At 39.9% G+C, this 20,542-nt stretch overlaps 1 protein-coding gene across 1 annotated transcript in view; it reads right to left on the minus strand.

Moving 5' to 3' along the window:
* Positions 1-6,943: 6,943 nt before the first annotated feature.
* Positions 6,944-20,542, minus strand: part of LOC145346693 (uncharacterized) — a 33,994-nt gene continuing 20,395 nt past the window's right edge. Inside the window, exons 7-10 of the mRNA XM_080194297.1 lie at positions 16,983-17,072; positions 15,854-15,997; positions 15,043-15,227; positions 6,944-7,494 (exon numbers count right to left, since the gene is read on the minus strand). Coding sequence (XP_080050423.1) covers positions 7,362-7,494; positions 15,043-15,227; positions 15,854-15,997; positions 16,983-17,072 — 552 coding nt within the window. The 3' untranslated portion in view covers positions 6,944-7,361. The remainder of the gene's footprint in view (positions 7,495-15,042; positions 15,228-15,853; positions 15,998-16,982; positions 17,073-20,542) is intronic.

Here is a 20,542-nt window from a genome sequence, read left to right on the forward strand (position 1 = left end):
AGATGCACTTGACCCAATAGACACAGCAAGTCACCATATTTCATCTTTGATCTCCTTTCATACGGTTGTCCATTTATTTTGAGTCTTCTGTGGAAAAAGGAACTTGATTTGGTCAATAATGCAGTTTTTAAAATTAATTTGTGGAACATGGGCATTGCTGGCTGGCCAGCATTTATTGTCATGATGTGGATATGCTGGTGGGGTAAACACAGTAAAAAGTCTGACAACACCAGGTTTAAGTCCAACCGATTTATTTGATGGTAAACTCACAAGCTTTCGGGTTTGTCCCTTCGTCAGGTAAATGGAGTGTTCTGGCCTCAGACAGAGCATATGAAGCACAGTTTACAGATTACTGATTACAATGCGAATCACCAGGCAAGCCTGTTCCCTTCCTGTTGGCGAACACTTCAGTGGTCACGGGCATTCAGTCTCTGACCTTCGGGTAAGCATTCTCCAAGGTGGCCTTCATGACACACGACAGTGGAGAGTCGCTGAGCAGAGACTGATAGCCAAGTTCCGCACATGAGGACGGTCTCAACTGGGATCTTGGGTTCATGTCGCACTATCTGTAACCCCCATGACTTGCCTGGGTTTGCAAAACATCACTTACTGTACTGTCTGGAGACAATACACATCTCTTTAACCTGTGATCAGTGCTCCTTCCAGTCACATTGTCGGCCACTTTAGGACTTGAACAGCAGGTTAGGTGTAAAGATTCGCATTCTAATCAGTAATCTGTAAACTGTCTGTGCTTTATACGCTCTGTCTGAGGCCAGAACTCTCCATTCACCTGAGGAAGGGACAAACCCAAAAGCTTGTGAGTTTACTATCAAATAAATTGGTTGGACTTAAACCTGGTGTCGTCAGACTTTTTACTGTGTTTACCCCAGTCCAACGCCGGCATATCCACTTCATGACAAACATCTTGCCAGGGCCATCTCCACACCCCCACTTCTTGCCTTCAGACAATCGCACAACCTCAAACAGACCATTGTTCACAGCAAACCACCCAGCCTTCAGAAGTGACCACAATACCCCACAACCCTGTCACAGCAACCTCTGCAAGACATGCCGGATCATCAACATGGGTGACATCATCACATGTGAGAATACCATCCACCAGGTACACAGTACATATTCTTGCAACTCAGCCAACGTTGTCTACCTAATACGTTGCAAGAAAGGATGTCCCAATGCATGGTACATTGGGGAGACCATGCAGACGCTACGACAACAGATGAATGAACATCGCTCGACAATCACCATGCAAGACTGTTCCCTTCCTGCAGAAGACTGTGGAGGCCAGGTCATTGAGTGTCTTTAAGACAGAGATAGACAGGCTCTTGATTAATGGGGGTGGGGGGGGGGGGGGGGGGGGAGGTGGGGCGGGCGGAAATCAGGGATTATGGAGAAATGGCAGAAGAGGGATGAGGAAAATATTAGCCTTGATTAAATGGGAGAGATGACTCAATGAGCCAAATGGCTTAATTCTGCTCCTACGCCTTACGAAAGAGACCATTCAGCCCAACCTTAACATATTCATTTATTCCAATTCTCCTCATGGATTTAATCAAGCTTACCCGTAAATGCTATTTACCTCAACTGCCTCTTGTTCATTCTAACCAACTTTTCGGTAAAACAATTTTCTCCTGAATTTCCCAGTGAATTTATCAGTGAGGACTTTACATTTATGGTCTTCCTCAAATATGGAAATCTCTTTTCTTTATCTAATATCAAACATTTCCACAGATCAGCTGTTGCTTTCTCTTTTTTAAAGAGCCCCAGCCTGTGCAATTTTCCCCAATAGGTCTAATCTCTCAGTATATCCTTTTTTTTGCATCTTCTCCAATGCCTCTATATCCCTTTTCATAATAGAAATCAGAATAATGCATAGTAGCTCTAATGGGGTAATTGGTCATTATTATTTCCAAAGGATTATTCATGTTAATCATTCACAGTTTGTCTTTCACAAGGTCCTGTAATCCAATTCTACTTTGAAGGATTAAGGTACAAACAAATTAGGGGCTTCCCAAATCAGATGCTCCAAAGAGGCACTGGTTACTCTGAAACACATTAAAATTATAATAGCATCATTTAAGGACAGGACTGGAACAGATTGAATTAGATACAAATGGAAAATTCAAATTACAGAATGTATTAGCACCTTAGAACAGCACCATGTAATCAACACCATTGCTGGTGCACACGAACATTCACCACAGAATGAGTTAATGATCATGAAGACATACTCAAAGACTTGTATTTTGCTGAATAGCCATGCTATTGAACCTCTGTCTTGCATGGGAGACATAAGAATGCCAAATTTCAAAGAGAACAAGTTTATACTACATAAAGGGCTCTGATTAAATCAAGAATTTGCCACAGCAAATGCATTAGGACGTTGTTTACCAGGTTTCTGTTTATGCATGATGTGGTCTCAACCAGGATCTTGGGTTCATGCCACACTACATATAACCCCTCACCACACTGCTTGGGTTTGCAAAATCCTACCAACTATTTTGGCTTGAGCCAATTCTTTAACCTGTGATTATCCCCCTCTCCAGTCACACTGTCTGTGCCTATAAAGGCTCGATTACCTGTAAAGACTTGCATTCCAACCATCCTGCACATTCCAATTTGTAATTACCTTGCAATTGTGTCTTTACCTCTGCATGCTGTGTTTGTGAACCTACCTTCACTCACCTTAAGGAGCAGCTTGTGATTCCAAATAAACCAGTTGATGTTGAAACTTATTTTATTGAAAAGGGTCATGCCTGGACATAGTCCTTTTGCCTTCAGAGGACAACTCTTTTGCAAATGAATATATTCAGTTTAGTGAGCATGAGCTACATTACAAGCTTGACTCTGATCTTAAATTGGTTGTTAGTGCAATCCTCAGCAAAGTCAGGATGTTCAGTAAATACTGCCCAATCACAAAATCACTTTTAATATTGGAGACTATGTTAGAAGTTTTACAAGCAGGGTTGGTCGAGTAGTCAACTGTTGCAAACAGTTAATTGTATGTGCTGTTTGATACAATCTGCAGTCATTGGAATGTACTGCTTACATACCTGACATCACATGATTACTGAAATCTGTATGCCACATTATCATTTATGTGATAGGCAGAACAACTTTTTGCCTTGATGTCAACATCTTGTAGAAAACACTACTTGTGTTGCCACTATATGGCAACAGCATATAGTTTCACCATATAACTCAAACTTTTTTGTTTAAAGATACATTATTCCTCTATGGTAATTTGGTGGTGCAGTTTTGAGGTCCAGAAGTGGCAGCCTTTGGCCTATTCTCGAGAATGAATGATGCACAATGAGCAATGATCTGACTAGGTTAGACATCACAGATGCACCCTATTCAGGGTGCAAGCATGCATGGTGAGAATTAGCTCAGGTTATGGGACACAATTGTTCCCTGACGCATCCCCACGGCAACATTTTAACAAATCAAAGCCAAATTGCCAAACACCACTCCGTTTCTCGTGCTGTACAAATTGCTGTTCGTTTTTAAAATCTGGCATTCTTGCACCTGTCCTGATGATATAAGATGAAAAGCTTCAACAGCATGTCTCTAAATTTTAGAAATTCCTGTAGCTTGTACTACCAAGCACTTTGGGAGTATGGGGTGGTGGGGATAGATAAATCAAATGAGGCACTCAGGCTGTAACTAAGTTTCATAAAACAATAGTCACATATTCTCGAGACAATGAACAAATCTTTGCTGACCTGACCCACAGGAAGCAGGTCCATCAGGGCATCAAGAACTCACAATGTGGGATCCTGCCATGCAAGAGTTATCAGAACCTGCTGATGCTGTGTGGGTGGGTGCTGAGGCTGAGGAGTGGACGATTGGGATTCAGAATGTGAAGGGATGGCTATTATGGGCAGATAGGGTGGTAGGGGTGATCATAAGGCAGGAACCCAAATTCAACGGGTGTGAAAGGTGCTTACCTCCTGAATCCATTGTCTTCTCTCGGGGGAAGTTGCTGCATTACCCGAAATCTGACCAACTGTTCAATTTCAAAAGATAGATGACTACAAGGCTCCTGGTCTCCTTTTCATATTCCAGGTTGCAATTTGCCTTCAGATCGGGATGGTCACCTGCCCACATTGCAGCCTCACTTAAAGCCAAAATTAGGTGCGTTAGAGATCTGAGGCTTTACCTACCATCCACCCATCACTTGACCCAAGGACACCAGTTTCTTCCCCCCCAACGCCCCACCGATAAGAATACAGCCGGACGTGACATGTAAATACCCAGAAGTGACTCCAGCAGTTTATTAACCTAGAATAATTTGCTGCTTTGCACAACTTATCAGAAATAATTCAGCTAACGCAAATTTAGCCCTCCAACAAATCAAATTTATTGTATTAACAAAGTCATTTAGAATTTGAACTCAGAACATTTTCTAGTTACAAAGCATTTTAAACAAGAACAAAATACACATGGCATTGCGTATCTTCCAATGGGATGCATTGGCAATTGTAATTTCCTTTCAGAAACACAAACAGGCATGTGGATGCATCACAAGATAAAGTTGAGCACGAAAACAAACATAAGAATGGTATCGGTTAAAACTTATAGGGAGAGGGCTGTATTTTTCCACTCAAACAAACTGTTAAACAATCTGCAGTAACTTGCAAAATTAGTTCCATAAAAGACACATATAAAATTATGTATTCACTAAAAAAGGCAAGTTTATTTTTTCAAACATTGTTAGTACTCAGTTGTACACGGTGTCTTAAAATTGTAGGATTTTCAAGTTACCCGTTTGCAATCCTTTAAAAGCAAATATAGCTCATATGATTCACTTTTAAATAGTTTGAGTTAAAGAAAAACAAACAGACCAGAAAGTTAAGTTTCAACCCATCTGCATTTGGTCCATTTAATATCTAGTGCATATATAGTACTAGGTTGAGGGAGTGATCATGACATTAAAAATGTGAGCCTCCTCCCAGTCGAATCAAATCTAAATTGGTATATACAGTATCATGTATAAATTCATACCACATGTCTGAGTTGCAGAGGGTTATTTTATAACCTGTAAGCAATGTTGATAATAGCATGTGACCTCAGGCCACATGACGTTCACCAGCATTTCACTGTTCATAAAAAATCATTTTCTTATTGTACCATTATGGTATAAACAGAATTAGCACCTTGGGAGCAGTGGGATACTGAAAGGCAATACATAAGAGATAATGAGATGTAGTTGAACCATCCCTTAAGCTTTATAATTACACTTTCTGCACTTCGCTAACGCTCTGCACCCCACTGTTTCCAACTTGACAATTCCATACCTATTTACAAATAATTATTTTACACGAGGTAAACTTTAACCATTCTGCACTTGGGCAACTAAAAAAATGACTGGGTAAATGATCGGTTGTAGAGTTTATTCTAATACTTGTTAATTGCTGATTAAAAATAATTGTATTTTAAGGTTTTGGAATGCTGTAAATATGGTGTTTTTAATAACATTTAACCAATATTAAAAACTTTCAGCATTAAAACGTTTCTTTAAATCCAAAGTCATATATATTGCTAATTTCCACTTCAAACACGTTCTGCTAAAAATTTAACTTAACAATAAAACCATACTTAAAACAATATGTTTAATTTAAGAAACAAAAGTCATCTCAACTTCAAGCAACAAGAATTTTTTTTTCTTATTGCCAAGTGATTCAGGTTAAGAAAGATACATAAATGCAAACAGTCCAGGAGTCATTCATTCAATACCTTGGGATTCTGCACAGTATGGCTTAAACCAGAGACCTCCAAAAAATTTCAGTGAATCAATAAAATTATAGCACAATCTTAAAGCAAAGAAACATCCCAACTATTTATACCAGCAGGTTACTGACTTTGATTAATATATCTTAAAATCTTAAATAGAAAGCTCACTAGGTTCAGGAATACAAAACTGAATTTACAAATTAGACCTTGCCTGTAGAGCATTTCAATTTTACTCTTACTGGGAAACATACTTTGATTTTTACATTTTTTTTAAACCATCAAGTGATCCTACTATAAGTAAAATAGTCAAGATAATCAGACTGATTTCTGTGACATTTCCATGCTAGATTTATTATACACTTTCTAAAACATAATGTTTTGTTTAGGACTGTTTAATTCTGATGAAACCGTTAATCAAAAGCATTATGGAAATTTAAAAATATCAGCCTCCCAGATTCTCACTTTCAGATCTCTCCCCACCTAAAATCAAAATGTCGACTCTCAACAAAAGAGAAAAAACTAAATTTGGAGTTCTTGAAAAGAAATGCAAGAGTCTGTGAATTTTGCTTTAGTATTTACCACGGAGGTTGGTAATAGCCTTTCAATCCATGTTTATTTTTGCAGAAATAGAGCTTGTTTACAGATAGACTGAATTGATTGGTTTTTCCTTGAAAGTTTTAAAATAAAGCCTTGAAAGCTGTTTGTGTTATCCAATTGAGTTAAACCAGTTAAAACCATTGCATTCAATCCCGAAGTCTGACCTACATTGAAAAAGGCACAATCAGATTCATATAAGCTACTCTAGGTAGATTTAACAAATCTTTTCAAAACCAAGTGTCAAGACATTAATACAAGGTGCCATTTTTATCGTGGACACCAAATATTGCAGTGGTTTAACATTAATACTAAAATGAGGTATTACATTTTAAACACTAACAACTGTATACTCCCAGAGCAAAACCAATAACGATTTTAATAGTTTGACAAAATATATAACTGATCAGATAACTTCAAAAGTAACGTTGCTTTTAGTGCAGCAGTCTGATACCCCTGAAAGAAACCAGGAAAATTCCAGCAACATCTTTTGCAATAACCCAGATATCAGACCACTCACTTAATTCTCAATAACAAGAACATTCAAAGCTGCTTGCACACTGTACAGTATATACAGACCATGAAGGCCACAGAGCAGTTTTAGAAACACTAATTGTCTTTTAATTTTATAGCATATTTTATGTACATCGTATATCAGGTTTTCAACATTTTTACAGTTAATGGTTTTCCTGCCCTACATTAAACATTCTAATATCTAAAAGCATGACTGAACTACAAGGCATGCTTTTCTGAAAAAACTATTTCAGTTTTAAATACAAATTCAAACCGAATGTCAAATGTTACTGCATCCTTTCCAGTTTTCTAAAATATGAAACAACCATTTGGTTGCCATCGGTCCTGAGTTCACAGTAATAAAAATCAGTACAGTTCAACTCCCAAAACCATGAGCCACATTTGTGAACAACTCATACACAAGTATAGCAATTGTCCAAGGCTATATTAAGACATCTTCACAAGTAATTGCGAAGGCTGTCATTTCAGTCTGTCTGAGGTTAGCTGACAAAGTTGTACACAAGGAACCTGGGTGTTCCACAATATTCTGTTGCAAAGAGTTTACCATCTGGAGTAGGATCCGAAAACGCAATCTCATCTTTACTCAAATACGATCCATATACGAAATTGCTCCTGAAAGAATAAATTTAGTATTCTTTTACAATTAAATTCAGAATAACTGACTGATGTTGAAGGACGCAAGTTGCTTAACAAATTCTTGAACATAGCTGCTGCCAGTTTCATTTATGCAAGTCTCTTTTTCTACCCCACATCCCCTTGCCCTGCAAAACTTGTTCCCTCAATATTCAGTGATCTGCTTTCCATAACTTAGATGCACCTTCAAGTGTCAGATGCATTTCAAGAGTCAGTCTGACCAGCTAATGGAAAGACAGCAGCTAGATACCAAAATGCCTTTAATCATGTTTCTTGATAGAAATATAATTTTCATTTATATAGCAGATTTCATATAAATTGATACTTGACTTTATCAGAGAATTGATCACCAGAATTAAGGAATTTAGAATGTGAGGAAAAAAAGGGAAAGAAAGGAATGGTAAAAATTCAAAATAAGCAGAAGGACGATGAGTGAGTGACTTTGAAATGAATATTCTAGTTCATTATGTGATAAAATACATCCCTGTAATTTTCAACATCTGGTTAAGATCCCTAATGCAACTGTGGAATTTTAAAAGAAAAAGTATAACCATAGAAGTTTAGAGCACAAAACACAATCATTTGGCTCACTGCACTCTATCTTTTAAACTACAACAAATTATTTTAATACACATTTTTTCAGCCAATACGTATTTATGACTTAAACAAATGATAGTAGTCATTTATCAGGTGAATGTAATTACTCAATTTTGGAATCATCTATTTAAATGCTCACTGCATTTTTAATGCAATCTTGCTTTAGACAAGTACATAAATATACAGGATTTTTTTTTTACTGGAAATAACACCCTTTCTCCTTCAAATCAGTGAAACTCCTTGGGACTCTAGCTGCCAACTTGGATCTGATCATGCTAATTTCTCCTCATCTGTCTTAAATAGTAGATCTCTTTTTCTTCAACTGTATCCCCTCAATCTAGTCATTGCACATTTGGCAAAGATGAGGCCAGCTCATTTTCATTTACAAACTTTTGATACTTGTATATTCCATGAGACATTTTCTTGAGCACTGTTTAGGATTAGATTATCTTTTTACCTGTGGCCTTTCTCAAGCCTTTGAAAGGTATTAGCTTCCAAATACAAAGAGGAATTTACATCCTCAGTGAATGAAAAGTCAACGTAAACAAACTTTTCCTTGATAAAATATGACCTGAATAGCAGTCTAAGGTTTCTTTCAGAAAAGCAATGTTACTAATTTGACCAAACCAAGCAGCAGGATATGAAGAGTAAGAATTTGAGCAATGTAACTTGCATGCACATCTATTGTAAGCTACCATGCTCAAAACACCACCAGGACACAGAAAATGGAGAGAATACTGGTCTGCAGCTTTATTTAAAGAGGCTTCAGTTCTTTTCAAAGACTGAGAAAAGACACATCCACTGTAAAATAACCCAACCGTCTCCTGACTTTGTTGAATTGCCACATGGATGAATACCAAAACAGTTAAAATAGACATCAAATAAACTAAGCAATGTTAGGGGAGGCAACTGGACATGAAGTTAAACTGGTAGACTTGCAGAAAATTTGAGGTGGGGGGGGGGGGGGGGGGGCAAAGAAAAGTTGGAAAGTTTATGAAAAACAGCACACGATAACCATCAGGCGGTTTCCTTGCTCACTTTTGACTTGGTGCCATGAGACTTCACGTGTCTGGAGTTGATGTTGAGGAGTCTCAGGGCAACTCTGTCCCTCTCTTTCAGAAGGTCAGTGCCCATTAATGGGCCAAATGCACTGTAGTGATTCTAGGAATCTGGCTGTTGCTATTTCTTGTGCTCTTGTGGAAAGTGGCTCCAATAATCCTAAAGCAAATGTAATTAGTGTAAAGGTAAGACTGAAAACTGATAGGACTCATTATTAGGGATGTAACAACAGGGCACTTGGTAAACCTTAATCTGCTCCTCCAATTTGCAGTGGGGTTTGCTAAAACATTGCACAAGGCCAAGGACAGACACATGGACAGGAAAGCAGGGTGGTGTGTTGAAGTGGCAAGTGACAGGAATGTCTGGGACCTGCTTGCAGACAGAGCGAAGGTGTTCAGCAAAGTGGCTACCCAGTCTACGTTTGGTTTGTCCAACGTATAGTAGTCTGCACTGGGAGCAGCGAAATGCAATAGACCAGACTGAAGGAGGTGCATGTGAGGAATTGCTTCATCTGAAAGGGATGTTTAGGATTTGGGAAGGTGAGCAGGGAGGAGGTAAAGGAATTGGTGCTGCACCCTCTACAATTACATGGGGTGAGGGGTTAGGTATGGAGGAGTGGATCAGGATGTCCTGAAGAAAACAGTGCCTGCAGAATGCTGACAGGAGGAGTGAAGAAAAGATGTGTTGAGTAGTGGCATCATGATGGACTTAGCAGAAATGGTGGTGGACGATCCTTTGAATGTGGAGACTGGTGGGGTGAAAAGTGAGGAACAAGAGGGACCCTACCCTGGTGGGGGGAATGAAAGCAGTGGCCCAGGAGATGGGTTGGACGCGGTTGAGAGCCCCGTCAATCATAGTGGATGGAAAACCATGATTGAGGAAGGAGGAAGACATAATCGGCAGCACTATTTTGGGAAGTGGCATCATCAGATTAGATGTGGCACAGGCAAAGGAACTGATAGAATGGGATGGAGTCGTTACAGGATGTGGGGTATGAAAAGCTGTAGTCAAGGTAGTGTGGGAGTCGGTGAGCTTGTTAATGGATACTAGTGGACAGTTTTATCACCAGAAATGGAGACAGAGGGGTCATGGAAGGGAAGTGTCAGAGATGGGTCTTGTGAAGATGACAGAAGGATGGAAATTGGAAGCAAAATAGATAAATCTTTCCAAGTCCAGAAGACAGCATGAAGTGGCACTGAAATAGTTGCCGATGTACCAATAAAGGAGTTCTGGAAGGGGGCCAGAGGACTGGAACAGGAATGCTCCACTCAACGTTAAAGGGGAAACTGTTCAGAGAGAACCAGTTCAGCCAGACGGACTCCAGTGGGAGGAAGATTGCTCAAACCTCTGTTTATGGAAGAAGAGTTTTAAGGTCATCCTAATGCAGAATGTAGAGGGATTGGACATCCATGGTGAGAAAGAGGCAGTTTGGGTCAGGGAACTAGAAGTTGTTGATATAGCGTAGGGCAGCAGAGGAATCACGGATGTAGGTGGAAGGGACCGGGCAAGAGAAGAATGGGGGTCAAGAAAGCAGGAAATGTCTATATTTCTACGAAATGAGTTCAGTGGGGCAGGAACAGGCTGACACAATGGTTTCAAGATAGCAGGAAATGTGTTACTTTCTTAGAAGTCCTATGCGGGGGGAGGGGGGAAACCAGTAGATATAGTAATATTTGAAGTTTCAAAAATCATACAAGATTACAGCAAAGGTTATGAGACAAAAAGGGTCGCAGGATTGGGGCAATATACTAGTATGGATAGCGTGGTGATTAAATGGATGGACAAGAGTATGTATAAATGGGTCATTTTCAAATTGTCAGACTGTAACAAGTGCAGTTCCATACTTGGGCCTCAGCTATTTGCAATATGCATCAATGATTTAGATGAGGGGACTGAGTATATTATATCAGAGTTTGCAGACGATCCAAAGCTGGTGGGAAAGTTGACTATGAGGACTACAAAGGGATATAGACAGATTATGCGAGTGGGCAAAGAGTGTAGCTAGTTAAACTTATGGAGAAGTTTAAGACCATTCACTTTGGAAGGAAAAATAAAGATTTTTTAAAATGTTGAGAAACTGGGACATCATGGTATTCAGAGGATTACCTTGTTATCTGAATTACAGAAATTACTAGGCAAATACTGCAAGCATTAGTCCTTATTACAAAGGGGATTGGAATGCAAGAGTAAAGAAGTCTAATTGCAATTATATAAGGCCACGGTGAGATAGATCTAGAACACCGAACATAATTTTGGTCTCCTTCCCAAGGAAGGATATACTTGTGTTAGAGGACGTGCAAAGTTTCACTGGGGTGGACGGATTGCCTCGTCAGGAATGACTGGAGAGACTATGCCTATGCTCCCCAAAATATAAAATTCTTAATCATGTTTTCTGTCACACCCCTTAACAGGATGTTTCCTGACTGGGAAGTTTAGCACTAGGATTAGTTTCAAGAGTTGGTGATAGGCCATTTATCCTGAGACAAGGAGAAATCTGAAAGGAATTTTGGAATTATCTACCTCATCCAGATGTTCAATCCCAGTAGATTCTCTGGATATGAAGGGAATCAAGGGATAGGAGAATAATGCAGCAATTTGAACAGGAAAATCATCCATGATCTTATTGAATGGCAGAGCAGTTTTGAAGAATCAACTGGTTCACTCTTGCTATTTCTTATATGTTTACAAAAGTTCATATTACATACTGGATTACCTGGAACAGAGATAATGTACAACTCCCTCCAGGTAGAGTATGCTGCTTCCCCATTTTACATACGAATTCACACAGATGCTGCCTTATCTGCCAAATTATTTCCAGCAATTTCTGTTTCCCTTGCAGAATATGCAAGGTTCTGAGATCAGAAACTGCTAACTCTAGAGGGGGAACTGAAATCAATAACTGGAGTTAGCTACCAGTTGACAGCTCCAATTTTAAAATGAGGAAAATCAGCCACATTTGCTGACATTATCATAGAAATCAGTGGTTAAAAATGATTACTGTCACTTATTCGCTGTGCTTCAACCAAGCACAGCAAACGGCAAGAATCATAAACTTGAGTGACTGATTGAACCAGATGTTAACATCTAATGAACACTAAAGGAAAACATATTAAAAGAACTACATCTGAAGAGGTTCCCAAAGGAAGCTTTGTTGATCATCGGCCAGCTGTCTTGGGTGGAACTGTCTTAATTGTTTAAGTAGAGAATCCTGAGCAAACTTACCCCTCTTGAAATCCTATCTAACATATAACCTAGGAAGACAACCTACATACTGCTGCAAAGTAACACGATTCACATTTATGATTATCGTTCGCTACAGATTTAACACATCTGCTAGTCGAGAATTACTATGAAATATAGACTTCATTAACAGCTGAGATCATAAGTATATGGTAGATTTGGAAGACCAGAGAAATGAAAATGAAAATTTCAGCTCACTCAACTTACCACTACATCAGAGGTTGGCGGTTGGCAGTTGGCAGTCCAGTACAAGCTGCAATTTTTGCAATTAAACATTGTGGGTTTGGTCTTCCCAAACTCCACTCACTCAAACTCCTCGCCAATCATTATCAGGCTGAACCAGATTATTTAACTTCAAGAGGCCTTTTTGACCCAGAGCTGAGCCTTTTCTCAAATTCTTTCAGAGGATATGGCATCACAGGCACAACCAACATTTGTTACCTGTTCCTAATTGTCCTTGAGATGATGGTGCCATGTCACCTTCTTTAACCATTATAGTACTATTAGGAAAAGAGTTCTAGGATTCTGATCTAGCAATGGTGAAGGAAAACAACATGGTAGTTTGACGCAAGTTTGACGGGAACTTGCACATGCTACGGTATTCTGATGCCAGTTGTTCTTGTTCCTTTAGGCACTAGAGATTACAGATCTGGAAAATGCTGTTAGAGAAGCCTTGACATCTTGCTGCAGTACAACTTGTAGATGGTATATACTGCTGCCACAGTTCACTGGTGATGGAGGCAGCAAATGTTTAATGTTGGTGGATGGGATGTTGATCAGCTGGGCTGCTTTGTCCTGTTAGTTTTGAGTTTCTCGAGTGATGCTGGAACTGCACTCAAGGCATGCACAGGGTACTCTATCACACCCCTGATGTATACCTTGTAGATTGTGGACAGTCTCTGGGGAGTCAAGAGGCAAGTTACTTGCTGCAGAATTCCAAGTCTCTGACCTGCTCTTGAAATAACATTTCTATGGCTGGTCCATTCAATTTCTGTTCAATGATGACTCCTAGGATGATGTGATTATGGGGGATTCAGGAATGGTGATGCCATTGAATGTCAAGGAGAAATGATCATAACCTGGCATTTGTGTGGCACAAATGTGCCATTTTTCATCCCAAGCCTGAATGTTGCCCAAGTCTTGCTGCAAATGGACACGAATTGCTTCAGTGTCCTTACAGGCAGAAATGGTAAAATACATTGCTGAGTCATCAGCACACATACCCATTTCTGACCTTACGATGAAGGGTAGGAATTTGATGAAGCAGCTGAATGGTTGGATCCAGGTCATAGTCCTGAGGAACTCCTGCAGTGATGCCCTAGGACTGAGCAGATCGACCTTGAACGATCACTACCATCTTCCTTTGTGCTAAGTATAGCTCCGACCAGTGGCAAATTTTCCTAATTCCCACAGCCTTCAGTTTTACTAGGGCTCCATGGTAACATTCTTGATCAAATGTTGCCTTGATGTCAAGTGCAGTCACTCTCATCGCATCAACTCTTTTCTCCATATTTGGACCAATACCAAATGAGATCAGGAGCCATGAGGTCTTGGTGGAATCTTTTGCTCAGCAACTCCCACTTGATAGCATTGTCAATGAAATCTTTGCCGATGATTAGGAGTAGACCAATGGGACAGTAACTGGCCAGGTTGAATTTGTCCTGTTTTTCATGGACAGAACATACCTGGGCAATTTTCCACATTGTAGCTAAATGCCAATAGTGTAGTTGTGCTGGAATAATTTAGTTAGGGATGTGGCTGGTTCTGGAGCACAATTCTTCAGTAATAGTACTGAAATGTTGTCAGTGCCCATAGTTTTCACAATAGCCGGTGCCTTCCGCTGTTTCTTGATATTAAATTGGCTGAAGACTAGAAACTGTGATGCTGAGGACGTCAAGACGTCAGGCTTGCAAAAGGATTGAAGGTGTTCTGCAAAGTGATCACCCAGTCTGCGTTTAAATCCCTCCAATGTAGTCTCTCCATTTATTTCATAAAAGATCCTCTAAAACTAACACTAAATCAACTACTTAAATATAATTGCGTTGCAGAAGTGCTCAGTTGGGCCTCTGTCCTTCAAAGGCATGAGATGCAAGCATAAATTATAGTTACATTTGCACAGCACATTTGCATCTATTTGAAATATTGATCACCAAGTTCAACTAAACCTTGAAAATGCACCAGTGACAATTACAGTTAGTTAACTAAACTCCAGAAACAAAACTGACATGAGTGGATGTCAGTTGGATTGTTGTTTGTGACCTTATACTTTCACTTTTCACATTTAAAAATTGAGATTATGTAAAAGCCTCCTGTTAAAAATTGCAAGAAATTTACACCCAAGTTTCTAGAGATTTGTGGTACTAATATCTATAAATATGCAATAATGTTTTGAAGTCAGAGATATACATGTCTGATTAGTTTACAGAGCAGGAAACTGAAAGTGAGGTTGTGCTAGTGCTTTGAATGCCAGTATCCAGCTGAATAACCAACAACATCATAGATCATCTATCTGTTTTAGCTAAACTTGGAGAATACTGTAGATTGTATATATAAATTTAGAATTAAAGATATAAAGATGTACAAGATATATATAACACACACACACAAATACATGCAAAATGTGTTCTTTACCTAAGGCAGTCAGTCATTCTTGTAGCAATTGCTTTCCGCCGCATCATACTGAAGACCCATACTCTACTTATTCCACAAATTGCCGGCTCTGGATTGGTTGAACAACACCACGCTCGCTGGCGTTCGAGCATAATTGCATCATTGGATGATTGCTGAGTGGCTTTATCCGCTATAACTCTGAAGCCCTGTAAAAGTTGAATAGCAAAGATTACATTTCTATTGAATTAAACAGAACTTTGTTTTTAAAAGTTTTTTTTAAAAAGTGTATTAGTCACCAGTGAGGCTTACATTAACACTGCAATGAAGTTGCTGTGAAATTCCCCTAGTTGCCACACTCTGGTGCCTGCTCGGGTCAATGCACCTAACCAGCACATCTTTCAGATTGTGGCAAGAAACCAGAGCACCTGGGGAAATCCATGCATACATGGGGAGAACATGCAAACTCCATACAGACAACACCCAAGCCGAGAATCGAACCCAGGCTCCTGGTGCTGAGAGACAGCAGTGCTAACCACTGTGCCACTATGCTGCCTCTTATTTTGTCTAAGGAGAGCAGATAACTACAGATTTAAGTTACTATATAAGCTATTAATAAGTGGCCTGGAAAAAGGAGAAAACTTAACTCTCATGAGATAAACAAAACAAATAAAACATGATGCCTTTTACTTCCTTGCCAGTGCGTAAAGTTGAAGCATCATTGTTTGCAATATACATGTTTCTTTTTATACACATTCTCTACATTCAAGATACAAAATTTGTATACAAGTTTCAAATATATATTAAAACAGGCAACTTAAAAATATATACAAACCTGTTGTATATGTTCTGCAATTAAGCAACCAACTACTTTTCGATCATTAGAGATGAAAAGAAGCGTCTTTGTCCTGGAAGGACACTTCAGTTCTACATGCTGAAACCCAAGATCATTATCAACGAGGTCACGAATCTCTTCAACCTGTGGTAAATATACTGGTTTTAATATATGAATCAGTTACTGAATTTAGCCTTCAATATTGTTCATGCACTTGTAACATAAACATTCCCAAGTAAGTTTGCTCACATTGAACTTCCACTGATACTTAAAAATGTTTAGACACATCTTGAAAGTCAAAGTTTTCAAGATCCATAGGTGAAAAAAGGAAAAAAAACACCAAAACTAGAAACCAGAAAACACTGGAAATACACTGCAGGTTAATCAGCAGTTGAGTAATAAAGGCAGGTGGGTCTCAAATAAGTTGTTTTATGAAAATATTGCATTCATATTCTGTGCACCTCAGACGCTTTGTTGGTAAACCACAATCAATAAAGCTCAATTCTTTCAAATGTTTGATTATTGGTGAGTATAAAGTAACAAAAAATATGCCCCAGTCAGCATTTAAAAAGTTTGGAGGTCCTTTCTGCCCTCTCAAGTATACACAAAAGATAACACGGCACTATTTTCAAGAGCATCAACATCACAAAAGCCAGAATATCTGCTCATTATCACACAGTCGTTTATGGGAGATTGCTGTAATAAATGGTGCTATGCTTTCTGCACTACAAATGTGACTACACTTCAAAAAGTACTTAATTGGCTGTGAAGTACTTTGGATTGGTCTGTGGTCATGAAAGGCATTATAAAAATGCAAATCTTCCTTGGCTTACTATCAGCAATTTGAATACAAGATTTAATGCTGCACAGCCAAGACTTCTCTCAGCTTATTATTCAACTTAATCCAACTATGTACAGTTTATAGGATTTGTGTTGTGATGGGATACAAAATCTCTCAACACAAGCTTAACGTCAACGTTTTAAGATGGAACAAATCATGATTTAAGTTATTTTGTGAGATTCCTGAAGTCTTGCTGAATATAAGCACTTCTTCAGAATGTTTTCCTTGTAAAGTGCACCAAATTATACAAACAATGCAGAATTAAATGTAATGAAGATAAAAAGCTACCTTTTTTAGAGCATACTTTGGATCATCAGGAAGAACCATTATTATTTTACCATCAGGATATTCACCTAAAATTCTCTCCTTCTTCCAGCCCTGGTTAAAAATCAGTTTAAAAAGATAAATTTAGAAATCACCTCTTGGCACAAAGATGAAAATAGAGTATTTGAACAAATTGTGAAACATCTAGTCATATAGCCAGTTGATGTACCCGTGTTAAACACAGAGCTTAAGGATGCAAGTCCTAACTGGTATGATGCATTTATTCAAGTTGAGGTATTAGGGTCAGTACAGGGGCTCAGGGAAAAAAACACCAAACTACAAGGGCAGTCTGACAACATTCAATGATTGTATCCAATATATCTGCATTTTTGCGACCGAATAAAACGGAGTAATGTCAAAAGAATAGTGTCAAAACATTCACAACCTGGACACAGCTGATCTACCATCTGAATTCAAGAAGTGATTTCTTGATTCAGGTGCGTCCGAACTGGACAAGCAATAAAAATGCACCTAGCAATTGGGAATGAAGGTCTTAACAGGCTGAACACATCAGGATTAACAGAACAGTAGCTAAAAAGGTCCTCAAAAGATATGGACTACATTGGAAGACTGCTTCAGAATCAGGTTAAACTTTGTATTCATCAACTAGAGTTCACGTCCTTTCGACAACAGCCTTCAGAATCCACAGGCCACATGGTCAGCCGATGCAAAAAGGGTACATTCTGCGATTTTTCCCAGAGCAGACAGAATTGTTGAGTTGGTGATCATTCCCATGGAAGCATTCCAGAACGCTCTGCTAGAGAAGCCCAAAACATACCAAAACGGTACTGGGACCTCTCCTCTTTGTAGTCTACATAAATGACTTAGAAGAGGGAGTAGGTGGTGTGATCAGCAAGTTTGCTGATGACACCAAGATGGCAGGGTTGGCGGGTACAGAACTGGATTGTCAGGTGATACAACAGGATATAGATAGGTTGGTGCAGTGGGCAGATAGGTGGCAGATGGCATTTAATCCTGACAAATGCGAGGTGATGCATTTTGGAAGGAATAATGCAGAGAGGAGTTATGTGATAAAAGGTAGGCCGATTAGGAGTATAGATGTACAGAGAGACCTGGGAGTGCAGGTCCACAAATCCATGAAGGTTGTGTCACAAGTGGAGAACGTTGTTAGGAAGGCTTATGGGATGTTAGCCTTTATAGGAAGGGGCTTAGAGTATAAAAGCTGCCGTCTAATGCTTCAGTTATACAGAACGTTGGTTAGACCGCATTTGGAGTACTGCGTCCAGTTCTGGTCACCTTATTACCGGAAGGACGTGGAGTCTCTGGAAAGGGTGCAGAGGAGGTTTACCAGGATGTTGCCTGGCATGGGGGGACTGGGTTACGAGGAGAGACTGAAGAGACTGGGGCTATTCTCCTTGGAAAGAAGGAGATTGAGAAGGGACATGATAGAGGTATATAAGATACTGAAGGGAATAGATAGAGTTAATAGTGAGAGACTGCTCCCTAGACTGGGTATGAACACAAGAGGTCATCAATTAAGGGTGAGGGGGGGGGGAGGTATAATTTGGAGGTAAGAGGAAGGTTCTTTACACAGAGAGTTGTGGGGGTCTGGAATGCGCTACCGAGTAGGGTGGTGGAGGCAGGCACGTTGGACTCGTTTAAGATGCAGTTAGATAGGCATATGAGTGAAACGGGAATGGAGGGATATGGTAGGGGCTATTAAATAGGGTAAACCTCGGGAGACACCGGAAGGGCAGGCTGTATAACTAATATGTTTTGTCTTTATTCCACAGGTGGAGGTCCACCTCGTGTCAAGCGAGGGGCATGCACACGGCGGGTTGTGCGTGGGCTGCTCTTGGAAGTCCAGGAGTGGCCTAGTACTTCATGTCGGTGTGTGTGCTTGATCCTGGACCGATAGACGGGCTCCACAACAGCTCAGTGACTAGCACTGCTAGCTGTGCAGATACATGGATTTGGGCCTGTGTCTGTGGGAGTTTGCGCATTCTCCCTGTGGTTGCGTGGGTTTCCTCCGGGCGCTCCGGTTTCCTCCCACACCCCAAAGATGTGCTCTTAGGCTAATCGGTTTTCACCAAATTGACACTATTTCTTCCCTGAATCTGACTGAGTAGGGTCCCATTCGTAGACATGCAGGGTAGAATAGGTGTAGGGCGATGCGGCGGCGCGGGCTCGTTGGGCCGAAGGGCCTGTTTCCCGTGCTGGGTTGTTCTTTGTTCTTTTATACGGCAATGAACCGTTCAAGGACGGATGCATGTACGAAGCAATTTTCACAGGTAGACAAAACTTACAGCTCCTAAACACAACCTCAAGTGCACTCACTACAACATCTAAACCTAGCAACATATGCAAGGCATGGCCTTCTGCATCAACCAATGAAATGCCTAGCTTTCCACCGATTCTGCAAAGCATATAGCAGAAAGAGATAATTAGCAGCAGCAGTGAACTAGAGCAAGACTGATGCATCTACAAGGAACCACGTACTGATCCAAACAAACCGTACTCAATGGCTACCTTTAAGCAATAAGAACGACCATTTGGTATCCCGTCAGAAGCATGTACAAGGTGATTGACAAATCAGACAATGACAGTGTACATGACAAGACAAAGAGTGGTGAACATGTTTCACACAGTCAATTGTGTGGAAAACACAGATTTCATCATACTGTGCTTATCTGCCTCAAAAGATTGATAACTATTCATTCCTGGCCAAGAATTTGATTTGATTTATTGTCACATGTATTAGTATACAGTGAAAAGTATTATTTATTGCGTGCTATACAGGCAAAGCATATCATACATAGAGAAGGAGAGCAGAGAGTGCAGAATGTAGTGTTACAGTCATAGTTAGGATATAGAGAAAGATCAACTTAATATGAGGTAGGTCCATTCAAAAGTCTGATGGTAGCAGAGAATAAGCTGTTCTTAAGTTGGTTGGTATGTGTCCTCAGACTTTTGTATCTTCTTCCTGATGGAAGAAGGTGGAAGGGAGAATGTCTAGGATACATGAGGTCCTTGATTATGTTGACTGCTTTTCCAAGGCAGCGAAAAGTGTAGACAGTGTCAACAGATGGGAGGCTGTTTGCCTGATGAATTGGGCTTCGTTCATGACCCTTTGTGGTTTCTTCTGGTTTTGGACAGAGCAGGAGTCATACCAAGCTGTGATACGGCTAGAAAGGATGCTTTCAATGGTGTATCTGTAAAAGTTGGAGAGAGTCATAGCACACATGTCTAATTTCCTTAGCCGTCTGAGAAAGTATAAGCAGTGGTGAGCTTTCTTTAACTATAGCACTGGCACGAAGGGACCAGGACAAGTTGTTGGTGATCTGGATACCTAGAAACCTGGAGCTCTCAACCATTTCCACCTCATCCCCATTGAGGTAGACAGGGGCATGTCCTCCACTACAATGTACTTGCAGGAGAATACAAGTTTGTCAAATGATTCTCCCACGTAAATGCAGTACCCACAAACAAGACAAAATCAAAATCAAAAGGGAGAAAGATGGAATCATTAGAAAAGTACAAGAGCACAAACTGGTACACTTGTA

The sequence above is a fragment of the Carcharhinus amblyrhynchos genome, chromosome 8 (genome assembly GCF_965287045.1).
Source record: "Carcharhinus amblyrhynchos chromosome 8, sCarAmb.v2.hapA, whole genome shotgun sequence".
Taxonomy (NCBI): domain Eukaryota; kingdom Metazoa; phylum Chordata; class Chondrichthyes; order Carcharhiniformes; family Carcharhinidae; genus Carcharhinus; species Carcharhinus amblyrhynchos.